Below are 25,000 nucleotides of genomic sequence, written 5' to 3' on the forward strand. Positions count from 1 at the left end.
TGCTTTAAAATTTTTATTAAGAAGAAAAGTAAACCTTTTTAAACTGAGGGAAAATGAATCAATAATTATGTGTTAAGGATCTCTTTGTATACCACGTTGTCAGTTCTCCCCTCCGGTTGTAATATGACCAAGCTGTGTGCTGAGCTTACTCTTGAGCATGAAATCTAACGTGGTTTGTGCCCTTCAGAATGAAAACAGTTTGCATTTGCCTTTTTAATAAAAGGCGAGCTTTTAAGCCTGAGAAATCACCCCGTAAATGCACACGTTTAATTGCACATGTGTTAATATGTATGCTTACACAGTATTAAAAGACACTCAACAATTAACGTCATTTATCTTCATTCCCGCGTTTGACTCGTGCTGTAAATCTCTTCCTTGTTTTCAGTTCACGTGATTATGTAGGAGGCGTGATGACGCGATACGTGACTCCGCCTCCTCTATTAGAGTATATGTACAAAAAACAGGTTCCAGTTATGACCATTATGCGTAGAATTTCGAAATGAAACCTGCCTAACTTTTGTAAGTAAGCTGTAAGGAATGAGCCTGCCAAATGTCAGCCTTCTACCTACACAGGAAATTGGAGAATTAGTGATGAGTGAGTGAGTGAGTGAGTGAGTGAGTGAGTGAGTGAGTGAGTGAGTGAGTGAGTGAGTGAGTGAGTGAGTCAGTCAGTCAGTCAGTCAGTCAGTCAGTGAGGGCTTTGCCTTTTATTAGTATAGATTCTGGATTTATGTGCTTGTCCTGTGCCTGCTTGTTTGAACAAATTTGTCTCAGTCGATAAATGTCTTTGTCTGGGAAGTGCTCCCAACTTCTACAGATCTTCACATGACAACTGGAACACAATAGGACAAAACTTTCATAACATTCTGGAAACTGTTCACTTAGCACCTCAAATCATTCTCACCATTGTCATCCACACCAGGGGTCTCATGTATAAATGGTGCATACACACAAAAATGTTGCGTACTCCCGTTTCCACTCTCAAATCGAGATGTATAAAACCTAAACTTGGCGTAAAGCCACGCACATTTTCACGGTAGCTTAAACCCTGGCATGCGCAAATTCTCCACTCGGTTTTATAAACTGGTGGCACCCAGCGTCAAAGCAGTGCTTTTGTTCCAGTGTGGTTTCCCTTTCTTTTTTAGATCCACATCTCTGACATGGCTTTATCATATACACTGAAATTAACCGCATATTGTTTATTAGTTTAAGGCATCTGATTGTAATTAACCTGTAACAATATAATGGTCCACGTAATAGCCAAACTATTCCAAATACCATAGGTGCTTTAGCGTTGATAACTCTCACTTCACCTTCTTCTTCTTCTTTCAGCTGCTTCCATTAGGGGTTGCCACAGTGGATCATCTTTTTCCATATTACTCTCACTGTACCACTCGGAGTATTTATATCACTGTATCCAAGTGTGGAATCATAGCTCTACAGCAGCTGATCGGAAAGAGAATTATCGGTATACAGCATCTAGCACACGCTGCCTCAGCCATGCTGCCTGTTTGAACTGCTCTCATGAGACACACGCTTCAGAGCCTTTCCTGTACTGAACTTGCGGTTCAGAAACAGTTTCATCCCAAGAACTATGAACGCAATCAATCAGTCCATCAAGTGCTCCTTGTAGAACTGTTTGTACTTATAAGTACAATTACCTCACTGTAAACTTGCAATACAGGTGCAACACTGGAAGGATAGCTGGATAGAATAATTAAACATGTACTACGAAGATATTTCAATGTTCCTTAAAAGTTTTGAAGAATCGGCGTTCTCAGCTTATCATCTATTACACAGCTGATTGTGTGGCGATTGGGTATTTGGACAAAGAAAAGGAAGGACAGGAATTGGGGGTTAGTACGTTTGAAAGAGACAGTACTGCTGCAATAAATTATTTCATCGAAGGTCGCGGACGGCGCAGCAAGCATCTTGTGTGAGGCATGAACAATCACTGTGCCACCATGTTCCCACGTTTAATACATGCTTTAATTCCTATCATCATGAAAATATCAAGTATACATTTCAGTATTTAAATTATTCAGAGAGCTGTAATATCATGAATGTAATGAATTCTGTGTCCTGATGGAGGAAGAGAAAGCCCGTTTAAGAAGCATGTAGTTATTCACACACACAGAGCACATAGAAGAACACATACAAAACATTTAACGTGCTACTTTAGTTATGACAGGATTTGAGAAACTACTAAATTAAACGATTTTAAGATGAAGTTTATGATGTTCTACTTTAATGACAAAATAAACTACGTGATTGATTAAAGTAGAAATTTTGAGGTTAAAGTTGACATTTCGAGCTTTTTTCCAAACTGTGTCCCTATTTTTTTTCTTTTCTATGTACCCTAATAAGCTTTCATATGACACTCAGACGGTGGGCTATGACTCGCCTTTTCACGGCAACTTTGATATTTGACAACTTTATTTCGGGAACTGTGCGATTTTGTGAACTTGAGCTTTCGAGTTTCTCCGACACTATGTCAATCAATCAACTTCCTTTTGTTGTTTATACCACTGTTTAAACCAACAAATAGTACGTTTTTCCTTGCCTCCACTTGGTATGCGCTGAAATTCTTCTATTCAACCCGTGCTTTTGCCATTGCCTTTTCACAAAACGCTGAGCTTAAGGGCTATTTATATTGATTTGCATATTCAAAGAGGCGTACTACTGGGAGGAGTTTGGGGAGTGGCAGCAGGCGTGTGCACGTACGTTACTTTTCACGCTGTACGGGATTTATGGAGTGGAAGAACGTGGAAGTTGGCGAATGCACAGATTTATGCATCTGGATTTTTTTGTGTGTACGAACATTTCCGCTTTTGTCCGCAGGCTGTGTTTAAGTGTGAATTCTACGCACGGTGTTATGCATGAGGCCCCAGGTGTACTGGACTGTGTCATAAGCGTTGGGGAAGGCTTTTGCGTAAATGTTATTTGTTTAATAATTGTTTTTTTTCTTTTTTATTTGTTTAATAGATACTTTATTATTGATTCATTGAGTGTCTCTGTGTGAGTGTGAGTGCTGGGTCAAGGCTGGGTGTGTTCCTGGGGTGCTCGTAATAACTTAAACAAATCACTGTCTTCAGATGGTGTGATTCTTAGCATCTTCGGGACCACTACCAACATATTCTGAATTGGAAACTGCTGCTCCATCAAACTAATGCTTTTGTGACAGGTGGCCGGGTCCCATACCCGGCCGGGACGCCCCTTCTGTATATGTTCTGGGGGAGCAGCTATGGACATCTCACTACCTCCCCCAGGACGCTTGGTGGCAGCCTCCCTGGCTGACGATGGTGCCTCAGTTTCCCGCAGGGTTTCATGGGAGATGGAGTTCTCCACAACCCTGTGGGGAGCTGGGGTGGCCGCCAGGGGGTGCTGCATGGAGCCAGGAACCCACCTGGACATCTCTGCAGCTCCACTCCGAAGTGCAATTAGCCACAGGTGATCAAGCACCTGGAGCACTTCCGGGTGGGCTATAAAAAGGGCCAGCATCCACCACTCAGGAGCCAGAATCGGGAGGAAGAGGACGAGGTTGCCTGGGAGGAGTGGTGATGCCAAGGTGGAGAGAAGAAGTGTTGTTTGTGCTGTATAAGTGCTTATGGGACTGTGTTGTGGCTGGGGGGATTACGGGGAAGACGTGCCCTCCAGTTGAAGAAAAATAAACTGTTTATTTTACACGTGACTCTGCGTAAGTCTGTGCCGGGTCGGGCGCTATATAGCGCCTTTTCTACACTTTAAAGATGAATTCAGGTCACAGCCACAGTTATTACCAAACCTGGGCACAGGGGAGGTGCATAGGGGTTTATCTAACTGTATTAGAAATTGAGTTTATGTAAAATAATTTCTAGAACATAATTTGAATTCTTAAAATTACAGAACATTAAGTGTTTGCTTTGAAAATAATAAAGTTTCAATAGACATTTTTATTAACTAACAGACAAAATGAGCAGGAGACAAGAAACATCTAATGCCTCATAAGAAATTCCTAGCAGCACTAGCATTCCTTTATATTTTGGGTGGAAACAGAATTGCAATTTATGAAAATAATCAATTTGCTCTTTTACAGACTGGTCAATATTCACTATTTTTGCATTTTCTTTTTTCCGCTGTTCTGTGTTGTTGCTTTGCCTTGCTGCCCCCAGTCTAAGTGTGATGCAGCGACCTGAAATGCTGGTAAGATGAAGAGTAAGAACCCCACAAGAGAGCCCTCATGACAGAGGCTTTATCTTCCTGTCCTCCTTGGCCATCTATTCAAAGTTTTTATTAATAAACTCGACTTTCATTCTTGAAACATTTATATAAGTAAACATTCTTTAGTTTGACTTTATTTTGTAACTCAGTTTAGCTATTATCATTGTGAAGCACATTGACCTACTTTAATGTATGAAAATGTGCTACTAAAAGAAATGTTTTTGTTATAATGAGAAACAGAAAAATAGTTTTGATTCATCCTAAAAATGGAAAAAGGTGTATAGTGTAAATTTTGAAAGAATAACATAAAGGAAACCTTAAAATTCTGAAATGAATTAATGTAGAATAATTACATGAAATGCTCATACAAAAGAACAATACAAATACAAATTACATACCACAACATTGCCCATTGCCACTAATTAATGATGTAAATTGCATAAATAGCTTTAATAGCTGTTTTATTAATGACTACTTCTCTCACTTTTTCGCACAATCTCAAATATCAAGTCAGAACTGTTTCACCAAATATAAATAAACCTACATTGTTACTGTTTTTCCTTCATTATTCCTCATGTGTATAATCATAATGAGTGGGTTAGAACTTGAAGAAGACAAGAGCATCATTAGGTTGGCACAAAAAGGACCACTACTTGTGCGATTTTGGGCTATACAAAAAAATAAATTGCTGTTGTTGTAGTTGTAGTGTTAAAGACTTCAAAGGTAGCTGGACAAAGTAAGTAATTGGAGGCAAAGATCCCTTACCTGCAGTTTGAAGGCAGTGCTCAGACAGTTGTTCATTGTGTTTGTTGCCCATGCTGTAACTGCAGACATATTGCAGTTCATCACTTACTGATACATTTGACAGCATCAGTGAGAAGTTGCCACGTGGCAGTTCAGATATGAAGAGATGTGTTCTGCCTTTGAACTGGTGCTCTTGATGATTCAGGTCATCTCTTCCCTTCTGAAATGCATGAACGATGTCATCTTTATGTGATGTTGTCCATTCAAGTGAAATGTCGTCTACCTTTAAGGACTCTGTAGTCTTCAGAAAGCAGGGAATTTGCACCGCCTCTCCAAAAATGGCAGTAAGGCAGTCATCCGCTGAAATTAAAAAAACAAAGTTAATTCAAACTGCTTGACTGACTGACTGACTGACTTAAAAATTATAAACAAAGGCAACCATGTGAGCACCAAACCACCACAAAAAATGTAATATCTACCATATGGCACAACATCAAAAGTACACAAAAGATATTAACTCAGGGAAGCTTTTGGAGTGTAAATGACAGGAGGCATGTTCATTGCATCCTTGAATGCTAAAATAAAACACACAAATTAACTAAAATGGACAACTTTATTGAACAATTATATACTAAAGGGAAGGATGTACAAAAAATCTGCTGACTCCCTGGGTACATTTTTGCAGGTGGAATGGCTTGTCCATCTAGTGACCACAGTAACCTATCAAAACCATCCCTTCTCATCCCCTGCCCATCTCTTTCTCTCTACCCCTTGCTTGTTAACCATTAATCCCCCTCTTCTCTCTACATATCTTCAGGTTTTTGGTTGTAGTTCGACTTTAAGTCCCATCCTGCAGTCATTTTCATTCAAGCCCTAAGATCCATATTGTCCCTAATCTCCTTGTGCCCCGAACCTTCAGACTCTTTTAAAGGACTTGGTCTTCAAGGTGGATGTCCCACTGTTTGCTCTGTCATACTGGATATGTTTACTTCTAGGAACATGAGTCCTCTAGTGGCCAAAAGGGGCTTACACCTCAACTGTTACCTTCTTGGGCATTAATATCTTTCTAGGAAAGAACATCAGGCAACTTTGGCACCAGGTAGTTTGCCTGCTATCCTTGTGGAGTACTACATCCTTTCTACCAGCCTTTTTCTCTCTTCTCCCTACAAACATTGGTGTACCTGACTTTTGTGCTCCTAGGTTACTCAGCACACATGTAGCTTTCACTGTTACCTAGTGGACGCCGTACTACAACACTGGCAAATGACTGATTTTCTTTTTGCCAGTTTGGCTCTCTTTTCCCTAAATGCTGTCTGCAGGACCTCACTTTGCCCTTGCCAAACAGGTGATGTACTTGAGCCTGACAAGTTGAGCACTCATTCAGAAACAGTACTTCAAACTAACATGAGCCAACAGTCTCAAAATCACTTAATCTGATAAAAGATCAGAGTCCAGTGTCCATGCCAGCCAAGCAGGAACCAACTCTGAATTGGGCACCAGTCCATCCATAGGACCAACTTATATATGCACATCATACTCATTAATATTTCAATAGCTTGGAACATCCAAAATCACCTGAATAGTACAGTATCATGGGGAAAACATATACAACATGGGGAGTCCATGCCAACTGTATATAAATAACACCTGAATGCTGGAGATGAACCCAGGATTCTGGATCATTGTGGTAGTAGTGGTAACTACTACTACCCAATGCTGCCCCACATCAAATGACTATTGGTTAAATGCAACAATAAGCCAAATAAACATCATTAAAATTCAATGAACATGTTTCATAAAGTCTCTTAAAAACTGAACAAGTCTTGTTAACTTCCTGCTGCTCTTAAGCCTGCAGATAGAACAGATGGCAAACCTCGACTGTTCAATTCTGAGTTAATTGCATCTGAATTCCAATCTTTTAAATGTTAAACTCTTAAAAGCACAGCTTCCATTTAACTAATTTGACACTCAAGTGAAAACCATCTTTCTAATTTGACACTCAACTGAAAACCATCTTTCTAATTTGAAACTCTAGTGAAACCATCTTTCTAATTTGACACTCAAGTGAAAACCATCTTTCTGACTGTCTCCATTATGGATTTTGTCACTGACACAGTTGTTGTAAATGGTCTCCTCCTTACTGATGACAGCTGATCTCTCTCTACTAACTTTCAACAAACGCTGTGCACCTAAATTCTGTACCAAAGACTATAAAAGCTGTGCTGCATATACCACAGACATGTGGGGGGGAGGAACCACCTAGACACAATCCACTTTTAGATTATTACTTTTAATCAATTAATATCAGTTTGCTTTGCAAAAAGAATCACAAAACTACACCAGTTTACCAACTCTGTTTTAATGAAAACCTTGTTTAAACTTTTTTTTTTTATTCTGAGCAATTTCCTACAGAACTAATGTTAAAAAACCTTATTACAGCAAAGTCTGTTTTATTTGCAAAATTCATTACGGCAAAGTCATTTTCCATGAAAAAAGCTGCAAAACACAAGCATTTCTTCTGGTCTTGGCCCAAAAAAACATGGTTCAGTAGCTCCATTTAACAGCCAATTGGATTGCACAGTTATGTCACACAGTTTACTGAACATTCGTCACACTCTTGCAATGGAGCAGACCTCAGGAAAAGTACTGCAGCAGACCGAAGACATTGTGGGTGGATCTAGGGGACATGATAGCTGTCAATCAAATTCATCAGCTCTACTTGCAGAGCGCTGGATATCCATACCTAGAGTCTATTAGTGAATCGAGGGATTGGCTGCAGTCAACCTACAAAGCCTCAGAGAATCATGCAGATTGTCAGATTGTTATTGCCCTTGATGAATCAAGCATGATCTTCAGGCCCATCTGCAAAGCTGCCATGGTGAATCAGGTATAATCATCTGGGTGGTGTGTCTGGGGTCAGCCATAGCCCACAAGTTGGGAAGCGTTGCTAAAGTTAAAGGGTGCATGCTATAGACAATGAGGGGGACCCCTGATTCACCCCCCTACCTCGAAGTCAAGTAATACTGACTGCTGCACATTGGACACTGAGCGGAAGAAACCCTAGGACTCCATATGGGTTTTGGCCGGTACTTTTACAGAAAAGGTTGAAACTTTTCTTTGGCAAAAATAAAAAAGATGTAGCCATTGAGTTTCATTTTCACAGTCAGCTTTGTCAACTGTACATGATAAACGACAGCCCGATGTACAAGTTCCATTATACCAAAATCCCCATTATAACAAATAGTTTTTTAAGTCTCAAACACTTTGTTCTAATGGAATTTGCTCAGTATATAAACACTTATCCCCCCTCCATATATTTCTTATCATATTAAACCTTGTCGTAAGCAGAACCTACAGTTCCCATCAGGAAACAGACATTGAATTCTGGTTGATGAGAGAACACCCTGATCAGCTCACCATGCACATTTTGAAGTAGAAAGACCCCAGCTGCAGGTTTTCTTCCTCTCGACCACTATGCATAACATTTTCATTACCTTCCCAGATTACAGTTTTTGTATATCTTTTTGTCTGATTGTGGGTTGAGTTTACCCATGTTGCATTTCCAAAATATGGATTAAAACACTAGAAAAATACTTATGTGTGAATAGGCCCTTACACTTTGGAGAGGACACGCACACGAAACCACTACTACACAAAAAAAGTAGTACTTTTTCTAATGGCTCAACAGAATGGTGACCAGAACTGCATACAGCACTCCAGATGTGGTCTCACTAGAGCACTAGATACTCTGAGCATAATGTCCCTCAATTTATATTCAACAGTTTTATGATATAACCTGGCATTTACTTATGGATGGTATAACAAGTATAACAATAAAGCCACTTGAGTCGACTTGGTACTGTATATTTTATGAAGATTTCATATTGTGGTAATATTGCATCTAGAAGCCTGAATATGAATTGTACTGTGAAATAAGTGTATTGTCTCATATATATGACACATGCTTAATAATTGTCATCTTTAACTTTCATATCGATAATCAGTGTGACCAAAAAGTAAAAGAATTCATGAACCTCCTGGACTCTTGATTTGAGGCAGCTCGTTAATCAGCCTACACATAAAGCAGGTCATACGTTAGACTAGCAGGTCACTGATATTGGTCTATCAGACCATTTTCTTTTACTATTTAATATAGAAATAATGATAGAAAACATTCATGAGAAGCATATTGTTAAAAAACGTTTCTTCAATTCATCAGTAGCTTTAAAACTTACAAACATTCTAAGCAATCAGTCCGTTTATAGTGCTAACTATAATAGTGAGGATAATGTAAATAGTAAGGTGGAAAAATGTAATACTAAGGTGAGAGCTGCTGTTGACATAGTTGCACCTGAAAAGACATGTTAAAAAAATCTTCTAGCACTGTTATACCATGGAAGACCCAAAGAGTGTCTGATTTAAAGAGAACATGCCGTAGAGCTAAGCGTAAATGGTAGAAAACTAAACTAACTATCCACTATGAAATATTGAAGGTTAAAATAATAGAATACAATAACACAGTCTGTCTTGAGAGGCGCTGCTATTTCTCTAAGATTATAAATAAAAATGCTAGTAATCCCACAGTCTTAATCTCGACAACTGATCGTCTGCTAAACCCAGGCAAAGGAATGCCTCCAAAATACTTCCAGTGAAACCTGTGAGGGTATTGCTGTATTTTTCAATCAAAAAATTAATGATATTAGAAATAACATAGTATATCTCCCCAACATTGTAGATCCTCCTAAGCCCCAGTACTCCGTTATAAACAAATTAAATTCTTTCACCAGGGTAGATTTACCTGATTTACATAAAATAATTTCTCAGCTGAGACCCTCCACTTGCGTCCTTGACCCAATACCAACAAGTTTTTTCAAAGAAGTATCAGGCGTGCTAATTGATAATATTCTTGACATAGTAAACTCGTCAACTCGTCATTAGATACGAGGGTCTTCCCAGACTGTCTTAAAACTGCTGTTAAACCACTACTCAAGAAAAATAATCTTGACCCCTCTGCTATTGAAAATTTTAGGCCCATTTCTAACCTGCCTTTCTTAAGTAAAATTTTAGAGAAGGCAGTCATTATGCAGTTAAATGACCTCAATAAACATGCTATTCTTGAAAAATTTCAGTCATGTTTTAGAACAAATCACAGCACAGAAACTGCACTCGTTAAATTAGTAAATGACTTGAGGGTAAATGCAGACAGAGGCCATTTATCTGTTCTCATCCTCTTAGATCTGAGTGTCGCATTTGACACCATTGATGACAACATTCTTAGAAATCGTCTTAGTCAATGGGTGGGCCTCTCAGGCAGTGTTTTAAATTGGTTTGAATCCTACCTGGCAGGTAGAAAATTCTCTGTTAGTTGTGGTAATTACAACTCAAAGACACATGATATCCTATATGGTGTTCCACAAGGCTTTATCCTGGGTCCGCTGCTCTTTTCAATCTACATGCTTCCGTTAGGTCAGATTATCTCGGGGCACAACGCGAGTTACCACAGCTATGCTGATGACACACAGCTGTATTTATCAATTGCACCCGATGACCCAGATGCTGTTATTTCACTAACACAATGTCTTACTTGTGTTTCTAATTGGATGAATAGTAATTTTCTCAAGCTAAATAAAGAGAAAACAGAAATTTTAGTGATTGCCAATAATGGAGACAATTAGATTATTAGAAATAAACTTGATGCATTAGGATTAAAAGTCAAGATGGAGGTAAAGAATTTAGGTGTAACTGTTGACTGTAACCTGAATTTTAAATCGCATATTAATCAGACCACTAGGACAGCATTTTTTCACTGAAGAAACACAGCAAAAGTTAGACCTCTTATATCATTGAAAGATGCTGAGAAATTAGTTCACGCTTTTGTTTTCAGTCGTCTAGATTACTGTAACGCACTCCTCTCAGGACTACCCAAAAAAGACATAAATCGTTTGCAACTAGTGCAGAATACAGCTGCTAGAATCCTAACTGGGAAAAGAAAATCCGAGCACATTTCTCCAGTTTTGATGTCACTACATTGGTTACCTGTGTCATTCAGAATTGACTTTAAAATACTGTTTATGGTTTAAAAAGCCTTAAATAATCTCGCCCCATCTTATATATTGGAATGTCTGACACCCTATATTCCAAATCGTAACCTTAGATCCTCAAATGAGTGTCTGCTTAGAATTCCATGAGCAAAACTTAAAAGAAGTGGTGAGGCGGCCTTCTGCTTTTATGCACCTAAAATCTGGAATAGCCTACCAGTAGGAATTCGCCAGGATAATACAGTGGAGCACTTTAAAAAAACTGCTGAATACACATTATTTTAACATGGCTTTCTGATAACTTCACCTTCATTTAATCCTGATACTCTGTATATTCAATTCATTATAATAACTACAGTAATCCCTCGCTATATCGCGCTTCGACTTTCGCGGCTTCACTCTATTGCGGATTTTATATGTAAGCATATCTAAATATATAACAAGGATTTTTCGCTGCTTCAAGGGTTTCTGCGGAAAATGGGTCTTTTTACTTCTGGTACTTGCTTCCTCAGTTGGTTTGCCCAGTTGATTTCATACAAGGGACGCTATTGGCGGATGGCTGAAAAGCTACCCAATCAGAGCACGCAGTTAAGTTCCTGTGTGCTGATTGGCTCAGCGACGGAGTGCCAAATTCGATTCCGCTGCGTTAACCAGGAAGTCTCGTCTCGCTCATTCAGCATCAACGTGCTCCTGCTATTGCTTCAGGGGCCATGCCCAAGCGCCAACGGAAGATGCTAACGATTGCCGAAAAGGTAAAAGTTTTGGATATGTTGAAGGAAGGGGACAGCTACACCTCTGCAGGATGCCATTACGGCATCAATGAGTCCACGATTCTTTTCATTTAAAAAGGAGGAAAAGAATAAAGATCTATGGCCGCAGTGTCCTTTAACCAGGGCGCAAAACGAGTTGTAAGTGGATGTAATAAGGTGGTAGTCTGGATGGAATCTGCTTTAGGGATTTGGATTGAAGACTGCCGGAAGAAGAACAATGACAGTGCTACACAATCGCCTGAAGAGGCTCCTTTAGAAGAGCTGTAACGCTCTCCTTTGTTGTGCAGTAAAATTAAACTCATCGTTATCGGACAAGTCGTCGTGTCATTGTTGGTGAGTAACCATAACTAATTTTCTACGTGTCCTGTGGTGGGTTGGCACCCTGCCCAGGATTAGTTCCTGCCTTGTGCCCTGTGTTGGCTGGGATTGGCTCCAGCAGACCCCCGTGACCCTGTGTTCAGATTCAGCGGGTTGGAAAATGGATGGATGGATGGAATTTTCTACGTACAGTACTTATTACATGTACATAGTTTGGTGTCACTGTACACACATTTTACTGTATACAATTTTTCTTGCATTGTACGTATTTATTGCTGGTGGCCTGTCTGTCGTAATGGCTGTAACATATGTGATATCGGAGACGCTCGATATTTTTAAAATAATATTTAGGTTTTACTGTATATAAACAGTGTGTTTACATACATAATTTCAACGAATCTTACCTAATATCTAAGAGAATACAAAGGGTTTATGCTGTATAATTGTGCGGGAAATGTTTATAATAGTCTGGGAGAGTTTATAAGGGCTTAAAATATATAAAAATAACCATATGAACATATGGTTTTTACTTCGTGGATTTTCACCTTTTGCGGGGGGGTTCTGGAATGCAACCTCCGCGATCGAGGAGGGATTACTGTATTCATGGTGGCTCTAAAATCCGTACTAACCCCAACTCTCTCTTCTGTTTCTTTTCCCGGTTTTCTGTGGTGGCGAGCTGCGCCACCACCACCTAATCAAAGCACCATGATGTTCCTACATTGATGGATTAAAAGCCAGAAGTCTACATGACCATCATCATCAAGTCCTTCCATGAGAACCCTAAATACAAAGTGGACTGTTTCATTTATGTTAGGTAGAATGCCCAGAGGGGGCTGGGTGGTCTCATGGCCTGGAACCCCTACAGATTTTATTTTTTCTCTCCAGCTGTCTGGAGTTTTTTTTTTGTTTTTTCTGTCCTCCCTGGCCATTGGACCTTACTCTTATTCTATGTTAATTAGTGTTGTCTTATTCTAATTCTTACTTTGTCTTTTATTTCTCTTTTCTTCATTATGTAAAGCACTTTGAGCTACATTATTTGTATGAAAATGTGCTATACAAATAAATGTTGTTGTTGTTGTTGTATACAGTATGTGTGTGTAACCCGGGGCACGTACAGCCCCCTCAATCCCGACACAGACAGGCAGACACAAGTTCAAGTCCAGCACACACATTTATTCCTGTGGGGAAGCCCTTTCCCTTTGCTCCCCACTAAACAGTACAGTACAATACACTAGTAGCACAGTACAGTCCTTTCTTCCTTTTTCTTTCTCGGTTGCCTCCACTTCTTTCCCAGCAGGCTTAGTCAACCTCCTCTCGACTCTGGCTCCTCAAATGGAGTGATGCAGCCCCTTTTATAAGGCACCCAGAAGTGCTCCAATACATATTTCCAACAGTACTTCCGGGTATGGTGGAAGTGATTCAACCCAGGTTCAGCAACTATCCAGGCACCCCCTGGTGGTGGCCATGGGCCCCAACAGGGTTGAGCTTCTATGCTCCAAACCTGTGACCCCATTGTGAGCCAGGGGGATTGCCCTCTAGTGTTCTGGGGAAAGTATTGCCCTGAATATGCCCCCAGTCCTTCCATCACATATATATAAGAAAAATCAAAGGCAAGAGAAGGATCTTTGTCCAGAATAGGCACTTTCATTTTTACTTTTCGTACATGAAGTATAGAGAAAGTATAGTAATCACGAAAAAATTTGACCTCCAGAGTTTGATGAATCTTGACGTTTTAGAACTCTTTGAGTCCTAAAAAACTGTTTTTTGGAATTATGCCTGCATGTGTGTGTGTTAAAATGATAACTCAAAAACGCAACAAGATAGATGGATGAAATTTAGCATGTGGTTGTTACACCAAAATTGTACATCTGTATTAACTTTTGGGCCAAATCCATCAACCAGAACTGGTACTTTACCTGAACACATACTCAATTTTTGTTTTTTATATTCATGCAGCTGCAGAGTCCAATTTATTCAACTTTACTTTTATAATAATTGTTCAATATATTATTTGATTGTTGTTGATGGTTCTTTAATGTGCATAATATAAAAATATAATCATTGTCTTGTGATTTACTCCTCAAATATCTATCCCCATATCTGAGTATACGAGAAAGTCCAGGGGCGACCACTCCTGATTTTTGGAGTTGTGACCTTGGAATTTTATCTTAAAAATTCTTAATACTGTCAGTCAGACACATAAAGGGGTCTGACCCCCATCAATCCCCCCTTATTTAGTATATTCTATATACATAGATAAAAAATGATAACATCCAGGATCTGTTTCTGGGCATAATGTTTGCCAGTGTCCACAAGAGGGCTGCAATGTGCCATGAACAAAGGCAACAAGATGGACAAAAAAAGAAGTGCTTGGTTTGGGAACATGACTCTGAGGATTGAAATAAATGTCTATGCATAGCGTAGACTTATGGGAGGTATTTTCTGCAAAAAAGAAAATGAAAATGAAAATTACAAAATGAAAATGCAATCTTTCCTTTGCAATTTCATTTTCAAAGTCTACGTGCAAGAAAGCTGCAAAAATGAAAAGTAATACACATTTCCACTTTGCATTTTCATTTTCAAGTTCTCAACATGCAAATAGCATGAGTTAATGGGCGGGGCTTTGTACCTCAATTTCCCACAGTTCTTTGTCCTTCATAGCTGTACAGCCATTTCGATCGATAGAATACTTCATACTTCAACTGTGTTAAATCCACGTGATTTTGATCTTTTTACCCCTGTACTGCGAGCATTACAGCGAAACAGTCTAACAAAATCTGATGACCATGCATAATTATAGTTCTTAACTAATTAATGTGCTATTTATCCATCCATCCAGTTATATCCTAGCTACAGGGTCACGGGGGTCTGCTGGAGCCAATCCCAGCCAACACAGGGCGCAAAGCAGGAAACAAACCCTGGGCAGGGGTTATTTCACACACACACACACCAAGCACACACTAGGGACAATTTAGAATTGCCAATGCACCTAACCTGCATGTCTTTGGACTGTGGGTGGAAACCGGAGTACCTGGAGGAAACCCACACAAACACGGGGAGAACATGCAAACTCCATGCAGGGAGGACCCGGGAAGCAAACCCGGGTCTCCTGACTGTGAGGCAGCAGCGCAACCCACTGCGCCACCGTGCCGCCCATGTGCTATTTAATTTCAATATTTAACATGATAGAAATTAGCCTTTATTATGTCATAATTTACATTTACTTACACTGAAGTAAAAACAGGATGCTTTGTACTTTTGGAGTATTATAGTGTAGCGTCAGCACAAAATACCGCAATGGCTGGATTCACTGCTCATTACATGGCTCTTTGAGGTAGCTTGCTATTCTTAAATGGTTTGCTTGCCTTTTGCTGTACTAGTTTGAAAAGCTTGTGCGATTGTGCATTTTTGCAGTTTTTATTGGTGTTGTTGCTACTGATGATACAATGCCAGCTTTATCTTTTGGTGATTCAACCCTAGTTGATATAATTTGTCCTGTGCTATTGCACAGTCTTCCCTTCAAAATCATTGTCCTTAACAGCAACTTGCAACAGTGCAGAAACTCATCGAAATTGCTGGATGGTCTTCTTTCCCACTTAGGTCATGCGGCCAGAGTTGAGGGCATATCACCTGGGTTTGGGAGTGCTGTGTTGTCAGATGGTGCAGCAGGTATGTTATGTGCTGCACTGACAGGTGGCACAACCGAGATGTTAAGTGTTGTGCTGTTGTCACGGGCAGTAGGTGTGTTCAGCACAGGTCAGCTATAGGCAAGCAGGCGAACCTTCTGGTTTGGAGATTCACATGTACTGGTTTCTTTGCTGTTTATGTTCACTGAATTGGCGCTGCAAACCACGTTACCTCCTCTGAAGAGCCATTGTGGTGCTCGGTGCAGACTCTACAATATCATACTACAAAAATACAAACAGTCCTGTTTCCACTTCACAGTAAATAAATGTAAACTATACTGTAATAAAGGCTAATTTTCTGTCTTGTTAAACATTGTAATTAAATAGCATATTAATTTCTTCAGAACCATAATTATGCATGGTCTTCGGATTTTGTGAGCCAGTTTTGCTGTGAAGCTCGCAGTACATACAATACCACAGCACTTCTCGAGGCACCCTGTCATATGCTTTCTCCAAGTCAACAAAGACGCAATGCAACTCCTTCTGGCCTTCTCTATACTTCTCCATCAACATCATCAGAGCAAACATTGCATCTGTGGTGCTCTTTCTTGGCATGAAACCATACTGCTGCTCACTAATCATCACCTCATTTCTTAACCTAGCTTCCACTACTCTTTCCCATAACTTCATGCTGTGGCTCATCAATTTTATCCCCCTGTAGTTATTACAGTCCTGCACATCCCCCTTATTCTTAAATATCAGCACCAGTACACTTCTTCTCCACTCCACAGGCATCCTCTCACTTTCCAAGATTCCATTAACACTAGAATTACCACAGCCTATGAAAAAACTCGTAGATCCGTCCCACCTTAAATCGCTTCACACCCCTCCATCAGCGTCTTTTGTCCTGTAAATGTGTTGATAAGCAGCAAACAGCCTGCTATCACATCCCCCACCGCCACACAGTTTTCTCAGCTCAAGTCTGTTTACCTGCATGTCAGTTGCTTGGAGTTGTATAGAGTGAGAAGTCAAGCAAAATGACACCTTTTATAAATACTATATCGTTATTTGTAACACATGCATTTCATGTGTGTTCCGTGTGTACAACAATCTATGTACAGTAAACACATTGTTAAAACAGAAACATTTTTCATGTTTTAGTAATAATTGACAAAATGTAGACATGAAGTGTATAATGTGTTGAGCCTGAATTCCAAATATCAAATAGACACTTTCCAAAAGGTACAAATATAACAGAACAAGTGCGCTTCCATTCAAGAGTATAACTGCAGAAAAAGAACCCGCATTAGGGTGCGACATTGACACGCATTTGCTACGACCGCTTCGGTGGCGCAATGGTATCAACTGTTGACTGGTAATCAAAACTTCATGGGTTCGACCCCGGACGTGTCCGTTTTGAGAAGTGAGCTGCTCTTATTCTTACTATTTTAGAAAAACGTAATCACGTGAACTGAAAACAAGGAAGAGCCCCAAAGAGCGCTGAAGAAAACATTCTCCGTCAACCCCCACACTCCCCCCGCCCTTCCGCACATCACGGCATTTTCGTTAATGAAGTGCCGTAATACTCCAGCTCCACCTTCTTCACAAGTTCATTCACCAAATTATTTGTCAATTATATTTCACAGTAAGAATTTACAGCACGACTCAAACGCGGGAACGAAGGTAAATTACGTTAATTGTTGAGTGTCTTTTAATACTGTGTAAGCATACTTATTAACACATGTGCAATTAAACGTGTGCATTTACGGGGTGATTTCTCAGGCTTAAAAGCTCGCCTTTTATTAAAAAGGTAAATGCAAACTGTTTTCATTCTGAAGGGCACAAACCACGTTGGATTTCAGCCGTTAAACGCGCAAAAATGTCGGTACACCAGATAAATAAGCGCAACATATTATCAGTTGTATTGTATGCTTACAATACATATAGAAATGTGTTAATCGTTAACTAATAGTATGGGATGATGTTTTTCGACTCAGCTACAGATGCCGATGGAGACCAGAACTGCTTTGGAAAAATATGAACGCCTTGGGGCCGATCTGGAAGAAGGTAGCGCAGCGCCTTGATTTAAACGATTCCATGTCTTGGTGGGTTTGTGAAGCTAATTGTCAATATCTTTACACCTGTTTTTAAGACTTATTGACTGAAACGGGCTTTCACGAAAAAAGTTAGGGCTTTACTACAGGATACACCCTCCACAAGTTAAGGAAGTAAAAATAAAGGTATATTTTTCTGTTTTATTTAAACCTTTTAAGTTCGTATGCATAGCCCCATTTGGCTGTTTTAGTTTTTTTTTTTCTTTCTTCAGTAATATTTAATCTTCTTAAAGAAAAACAACATATGCATTTTACTTTTTTTGTATCTCTTTAGTAATATTTTAGTGTAAAAGGATAACCAGTATTTAAACCTTTTATGTTACTTTATAAAGTTATTTTACACAATGTTGAAAAATTAATAAGAAAGCTACATATTTTGGCAGCTGCTGCTTTAATTTTCAATGAAATGAAAAAAGCTCTCCAAGAGAAAACCTCAATGAAGAAGAAACAGTTTGCACTATCTAAAAAGGAGAAACCCTCATTTATAAAGGTTTGCTGCAGATGACTTAACTGAAAATAAATGAATAGTTCCTATGTGTATAATACATATTTATCTATTTGACTTATGCCTTTATTCCAGCAACTTGCAACATCTGAGGTACAATTTGTTACATTACTTTTGTTTTTTGCAGCACAGGCAGGTGAAGTGACTTCCTCAGGGTCACACAGTGGTGTCAGTACCAGGATTTGAACTGACAATCTCCGGGTTTGCTGAAATATTACTGAAGAAAGAAAAAAAAACGAAAACGGGCAAATGGGGCTATGCATACAAATGTCCATCCATCCATTATCCAACCCGCTATATCCTAAATACAGGAGCCAATCCCTGCCAACACAGGGCACAAGGCCAGAAACAAACCCCGGGCAAGGTGCCAGCCCACCGCAGGGCGCACACACCCACACACCAGGGACAATTTAGGGGAGAACATTCAAACTCCACGCAGGGAAGCGAACCCGGGTCTCGTAACTTGCACCTTTCACTGTGCTACCATGCCGCCCGCATACAAACTTAAAAGGTTTAAATAAAACAGAAATATATACCTTTATTTTTACTTCCTTAACTTGTGGAGGGTGTATCCTGTAGCAAAGCCCTAACTTTTTTCATGAAAGCCCCTTTCAGTCAATAAGCCTTAAAAACAGGTGTAAAGCTAAACTTGCAGCACCGCTATTCAATTACACTTGCCTAACGCCTCTCCTAAGAGGAGATACTGTGGGATCTAGGCATCAGTCAAAGCACCAATCACAGGCCCGATTAGAAAGCGGGAAGCTGTGATTTGTCGTCTCCCTCCCATGTAACAATCACAGCCCGTGTTACAACGCACTATGTATGTATGTGTATATGTATATATGTATATGTGTGTGTGTGTATGTATGTGTGTATATGTATGTGTATATATGTTGATATGTGTATATATATATGTATATGTATGTGGATGTGTATATGTACATATATATATATATATATATATATATATATATATATATATATATATATATATATATATATATATATATGTATATATATATGTATATGTAGATATGTGTATATATATGTATATATGTATATGTATATATATGTTTACATAACCTCTTTAACACACTACTTCTCCGCTGCGAAGCGCGGGTATTTTGCTAGTATATATATATATATATATATATATACTAGCAAAATACCCGCGATTCGCAGCGGAGAAGTAGTGTGTTAAAGAGGTTATGTAAACATATATATACATATACATATATATATATATATACATATCTACATATACACATATCTACATACATATACACACCCACATATACATATACAGTATATACATATACAAATTTACATCTACATATATATACATATATACACATGCACATATATATATATATATATATATATATATATATATATATATATATATATATATATATAAATATAGACATACATATATACATACATACATTCACATATTATATATATACACATACATATCTACATTCGTAGTCTGAATCACAATCTGATTGTATGGGTGGTTACCTACCAGGTAACGCTTGTGGTTGGCCAGCAAGTCAGCTAACATCCGCCACGGTGCCCTCAGTTGTGAGAAGCAAATCATAGAATGGTTGAAAATAGTTTACTGTCAAATAATGCAAAGAGTACGCGACACGTGTTTCGCCCTAATTCTGGGCTCATCAGGCATACACACTCACTGCACTCGCTTACAGGAATCGAACCTCGGACGTCAGCGCTACAGGCGAAGCCCCTTACATTGCGCCATGGCGTGTGGTTCGTTTATTTGACAGCATGTAGATCGGGGTAATTACATTCACGGCATTCGTAGTCTGAATCACAATCTGATTGTATGGGTGGTTACCTACCAGGTAACGCTTGTGGTTGGCCAGCAAGTCAGCTAACATCCGCCACGGTGCCCTCAGTTGTGAGAAGCAGATCATAGAATGGTTGAAAATAGTTTACTGTCAAATAATGCAAAGAGTACGCAACACGTGTTTCACCCTAATTCTGGGCTTATCAGGCGTACACACTCACTGCATATAGCCAAATTCCCGCACTTCACAACGGTGAAGTATTGCTTTTAAATTTTAATTAAGAAGAAAAGAAAACCTTTTTAAATTGAGGGAAAATATACTAATAACAATTTGTTAAGGATCTGTTTTTTTGTGAAGCTGCCTTTACACAGCCTCTCCGCTGTTTTATAAACGAACGCCATATAAGGCCGTCCTTTCTCCTTGTTTAGCGGTTCTGTATTGTTTTATTGTTCGTTTATTACGATTGTTATAGTTATTGTGTAGGTATTTGAGACTCACTTTTCTGTTCAGGTACCCATTTCCTTTATGTAATCCGCGGATTCTCCGCTATTTTTTGTTCATTTATTACGATTATAGTTATTTATTGATTCCCTTCTTTACCTGACTGCCTGCTCATATAAGGCGCTCTGCTGTTTTTTTGTGAAGCAGTCTTTACACAGCTTCTCCGCTGTTTTATAAACGAACGCCATATAAGGCCATCCTTTTTCCTTGCTTCGCCAAGGAAGCAGCCTTTTTATTTAATCCATGGGTTCTCCGCTGTTTTATTGTTCGTTTATTACGATTGTTATAGTTCTCTTTGTATACCACGTTGTCAGTTCAGCACTCCGGTTGTAATATGACCAAGTCGTGCAAGCTTACTGTTGAGAATGCAACGTATAGTTGTACAGGAGAAAAGCAATCTTGCCAAACGTAATTTAAACTTACGGTTTACACCGTGCTTTGTTTCCGCCATAGCTGCACTTATGAATATGCTTGTATGCGTCACTCGCTCGCTTCTTTTTTTTTCGCTGCCTTCTCAATTGTGTAATGAATGTTTTCTTCAGCGCTCTTTGGGGCTCTTCCTTGTTTTCTACATACTGCGTTCACAGTCAGTTCACGTGATTACGTGGGAGGCGTGATGACGCTATACGCAACTCTGCCTCCCACGGCCAGCGAGCCGCAGTCCATTACAGTATATGGACAAAAAAGAGGTTCCAGTTATGACCGTTACGCTTTGAATTTCGAAATGAAACCTGCCTAACTTTTGTAAGTAAGCTGTAAGGAATGAGCCTGCCAAATTTCAGCCTTCCACCTACACGGGAAGTTGGAGAATTAGTGATGAGTCAGTCAGTCAGTCAGTGAGTCAGTGAGGGCTTTGCCTTTTATTAGTATAGATATATATATATACTAGCAAAATACCCGCGCTTCGCAGCGGAGAAGTAGTGTGTTAAAGAGGTTATGTAAACATATATGTACATATACAGTACATATCTACATATACACATATCTACATATACATAAATATACATACATATACACATCCACATATACATATATATACAAATACAAATTTACACATCTACATATATATATACATATGTACATATATATACACATATATATACATATGCACATATATATATATATATATATATATATATATAAACATAGACATACATATATACATACATAGACATATATATATATATATAGCAAAATACCCGCGCGTCGCAGCGGAGAAGTACTGTGTTAAAGAGGTTATGTAAACATATATATACATATACATATATACATATATACACATATCTACATACACATATATATACATATATACATATATATATATATACAATATATACATATACACATCCACATATATATACATATATATATATATATATATATATATATATAGCAAAATACCCGCGCTTCGCAGCGGAGAAGTAGTGTGTTAAAGAGGTTATGAAAAAGTAAAGGAAACATTTTTAAAATAACGTAACATGATTGTCAATGTAATTCTGTTGTCATTGTTATGAGTGTTGCTGTCATATATATATATATATATATATATACATACACATATATACATATACATACACATATATACATATACACACATATATACATATACATACATATATACAGTACATACACATACATACACATATATACATATATATATGTATATATGTATGTATGTATATATATATATATATATATATATATATATATATATATATATATATATATATATATATATATATACTAGGGGGCTCCGCCCCCTGCTCGCTTCGCTCGCCAACCCCTGGTGTTGGGAATGACAAAGAGCGTGATGTATGAATGAGATATAGAATAGTGTGACGGTGTAGATGATGCAAATAGAAATCAAACAATAAAGTGTGTGGCACAGTGTAAAGGTTTATTTGAAAATGTCTTTTTACACGCCGTTTAAGTGTAAAAGGTAATTCCAGCTCAGAACTTGTAAGGTCATTTAAGATGGTTATTGTTGTGATCAGAGTCAAGTTTGTTAGAGCTTAGAAAGAGTTGTGTCTCTCCAGGAAGTAATGGAATGACTTGGGTATTTATGTTTTCCACATTAATATTTTTTGGACATAATATAGTGCGTTGTGTTAAAAGGGGCATTTGGTCTAATGAGATTGCTGTTCCAAATGTCTCTGTAACTAAGTCGTCGCAGATAAAGGCTTGAGGAATTGTAATAATATGTGGCTGAAGTCCATCTGTATTGGTGAGTGCACCATCTCTCAGTTGTAATAAGCAATTGTTATGATCTGGTTCTGGACATCGTATCTTTTTTATTAACTGTATCTTTTGAAAGTAATGCTAATTGTCTGCGTATTTTAAGGTGCACTGAACAATAGCTGAGTGAATGGCATCTGGAAGAATAGCTAATCACTGTCTAAAATCTCCTCCTAATAAAAGTACCTTTCCTCCAAATCGAATATTATTATTCATAAACGTTTGTAGAAGTTTATGAATGGTGTTGAGTAAGTGACTTCATGCCATTGTACATTCATCAATAAACAACATTTTTTGAAGACGGATGTTACGTGCAGTGCCACCGTTAATGTTCCTAGTGGATACCGATTTGTAGGATCTAATGCAGTTGATAAAGATTTCACTTTCAGGTACATCGTCAGTTAGAATCTTCTGTAGATATTCAGTATATGAATGTAAAGAAGGCAGTCTAATTTGACCCTTTTGACAACAACGTCTAAATGTATTACTTGTATTGCCAGTTGTTTCTTCAGGGAAGTGAACTGAATGACAATGATTGCAAATGACATTCATTAATCCGAATGAATTTTCCCGGTGTATGTTTTGCTTGTGCCGTTTGAGAGGCGCGTTGTTGCATATGTAGTATTTGGGACGTGTTGTTTTGGAGCTGTAATCGATTTGCCTGTGCTGTGTGAGACGCCCGTTGTAGCTTTCCTTGCCGTTAACGTATGTCTGAGACGGGAGGTGTTTCGTTTTGAATCCGTGCCTGTTGCGATGCAGCACTTTGATTGATAGCTTGCGTCATGTGGATCCAGGATGTAGATTTGTGCATATTTGCGTTGTTGATTTGTTTCAGGGTGCACTGTTCCAATGCGATGCAGTATTTGTGCACATATGGGAAAGCAGTATGGGCCATTGCCTTTTGGTGGCCTGATATTTACTAAAAGCAAATGAACTATTGTAGGATCTAACGCAGTTCATAAAGTTTTTACTTTTAGGTACATCGTTAGTTAGAAGCTTTAGTTGAGCTTTGCGTTTTTGGAGTCGAGACATTTTTTCTTTTAGAAATATGGATAAGTAATAAGGAGTATTGCACTCACTGTTAATATGGAGACTTTTCTGGTGAATGACAATGATTGCAAATGACATTCATTAATCCGAATGAATTTTCCTGGTGTATGTTTTCCTTGTGCCGTTTGAGAGGCGCGTTGTTGCATGTGTAGTACTTGGGACGTGTTGTTTTGGAGCTGTAATCGATTTGCCTGTGCTGTGTGAGAAGCCCGTTGTAGCCTTCGCTGCCATTAACATATGTCTGAGACGGGAGGTGTTTCGTTTTGAATCCGTGCCTGTTGCGATGCAGCACTTTGATTGATAGATTGCGTAATGTGGATCTAGGATGTAGATTTGTGCATATCTGCGTTGTTGATTTGTTTCAGGGTGCACTGTTCCAATGCGATGCAGTATTTGTGCACATATGGGAAAGCAGTATGGTCCATTGCCTTTTGGTGGCCTGATATTTACTCCGGTATATGCAAAAGCAAATGAACTATTGTAGGATCTAATGCAGTTCATAAAGTTTTTACTTTTAGGTACATCGTTAGTTAGAAGCTTTAGTTGAGCTTTGCGTTTTTGGAGTCGAGACATTTTTTCTTTTAGAAATATGGATAAGTAATAAGGAGTATTGCACTCACTGTTAATATGGAGCCTTTTCTGCGGTTGAACGGTTAATAGTGCCTTATTGTAATGAGATCCACCTATGCTGCATAGCCGTCTATTTTGTTGTTTCTTTCGTGTTCGTGTGTTTGTTTCTGTTATCATTTCCTTTTCGTTTTGTACCCGTGACCGTGTATTCATGACTTGTTTCTTTCTCAGCATGCGAAATATGGATAAGTAATAAGGACGATCGCAGTCACTGTTAATATGTTTCCTTTTCTGCAGTTGAACGGTTAATAGTGCTTTATTGTAAGGAGATCCACCTATGCTGACACCTATGCTGTCTAGTGTGAAGGTGATGACGTTCACTTTAGAATATGTGGCTTTGGGTGTCACTTCTTATGGATGTGTGTGTGTGTGGGGGGGGTGAGGATTGTTGTTGCGCGAGCGTCTTCTTTCTTTTTGTGTTCCTGTGTCTTGTTTGAATCCCCCTCTTTGTGTGTGTC

At 38.8% G+C, this 25,000-nt stretch overlaps 1 protein-coding gene across 1 annotated transcript in view; it reads right to left on the reverse strand.

Moving 5' to 3' along the window:
- The window catches only part of LOC114666946 (butyrophilin subfamily 3 member A1-like), a 116,666-nt gene that overhangs the window by 65,631 nt on the left and 26,035 nt on the right, over window positions 1-25,000 (reverse strand). Inside the window, exon 4 of the mRNA XM_051920089.1 lies at window positions 4,966-5,304. Within this exon, the coding sequence (XP_051776049.1) occupies window positions 4,966-5,304 (339 nt within the window). The remainder of the gene's footprint in view (window positions 1-4,965; window positions 5,305-25,000) is intronic.

Source organism: Erpetoichthys calabaricus, chromosome 16 (assembly GCF_900747795.2).
Source record: "Erpetoichthys calabaricus chromosome 16, fErpCal1.3, whole genome shotgun sequence".
Classification (NCBI taxonomy): Eukaryota; Metazoa; Chordata; class Cladistia; order Polypteriformes; family Polypteridae; genus Erpetoichthys; species Erpetoichthys calabaricus.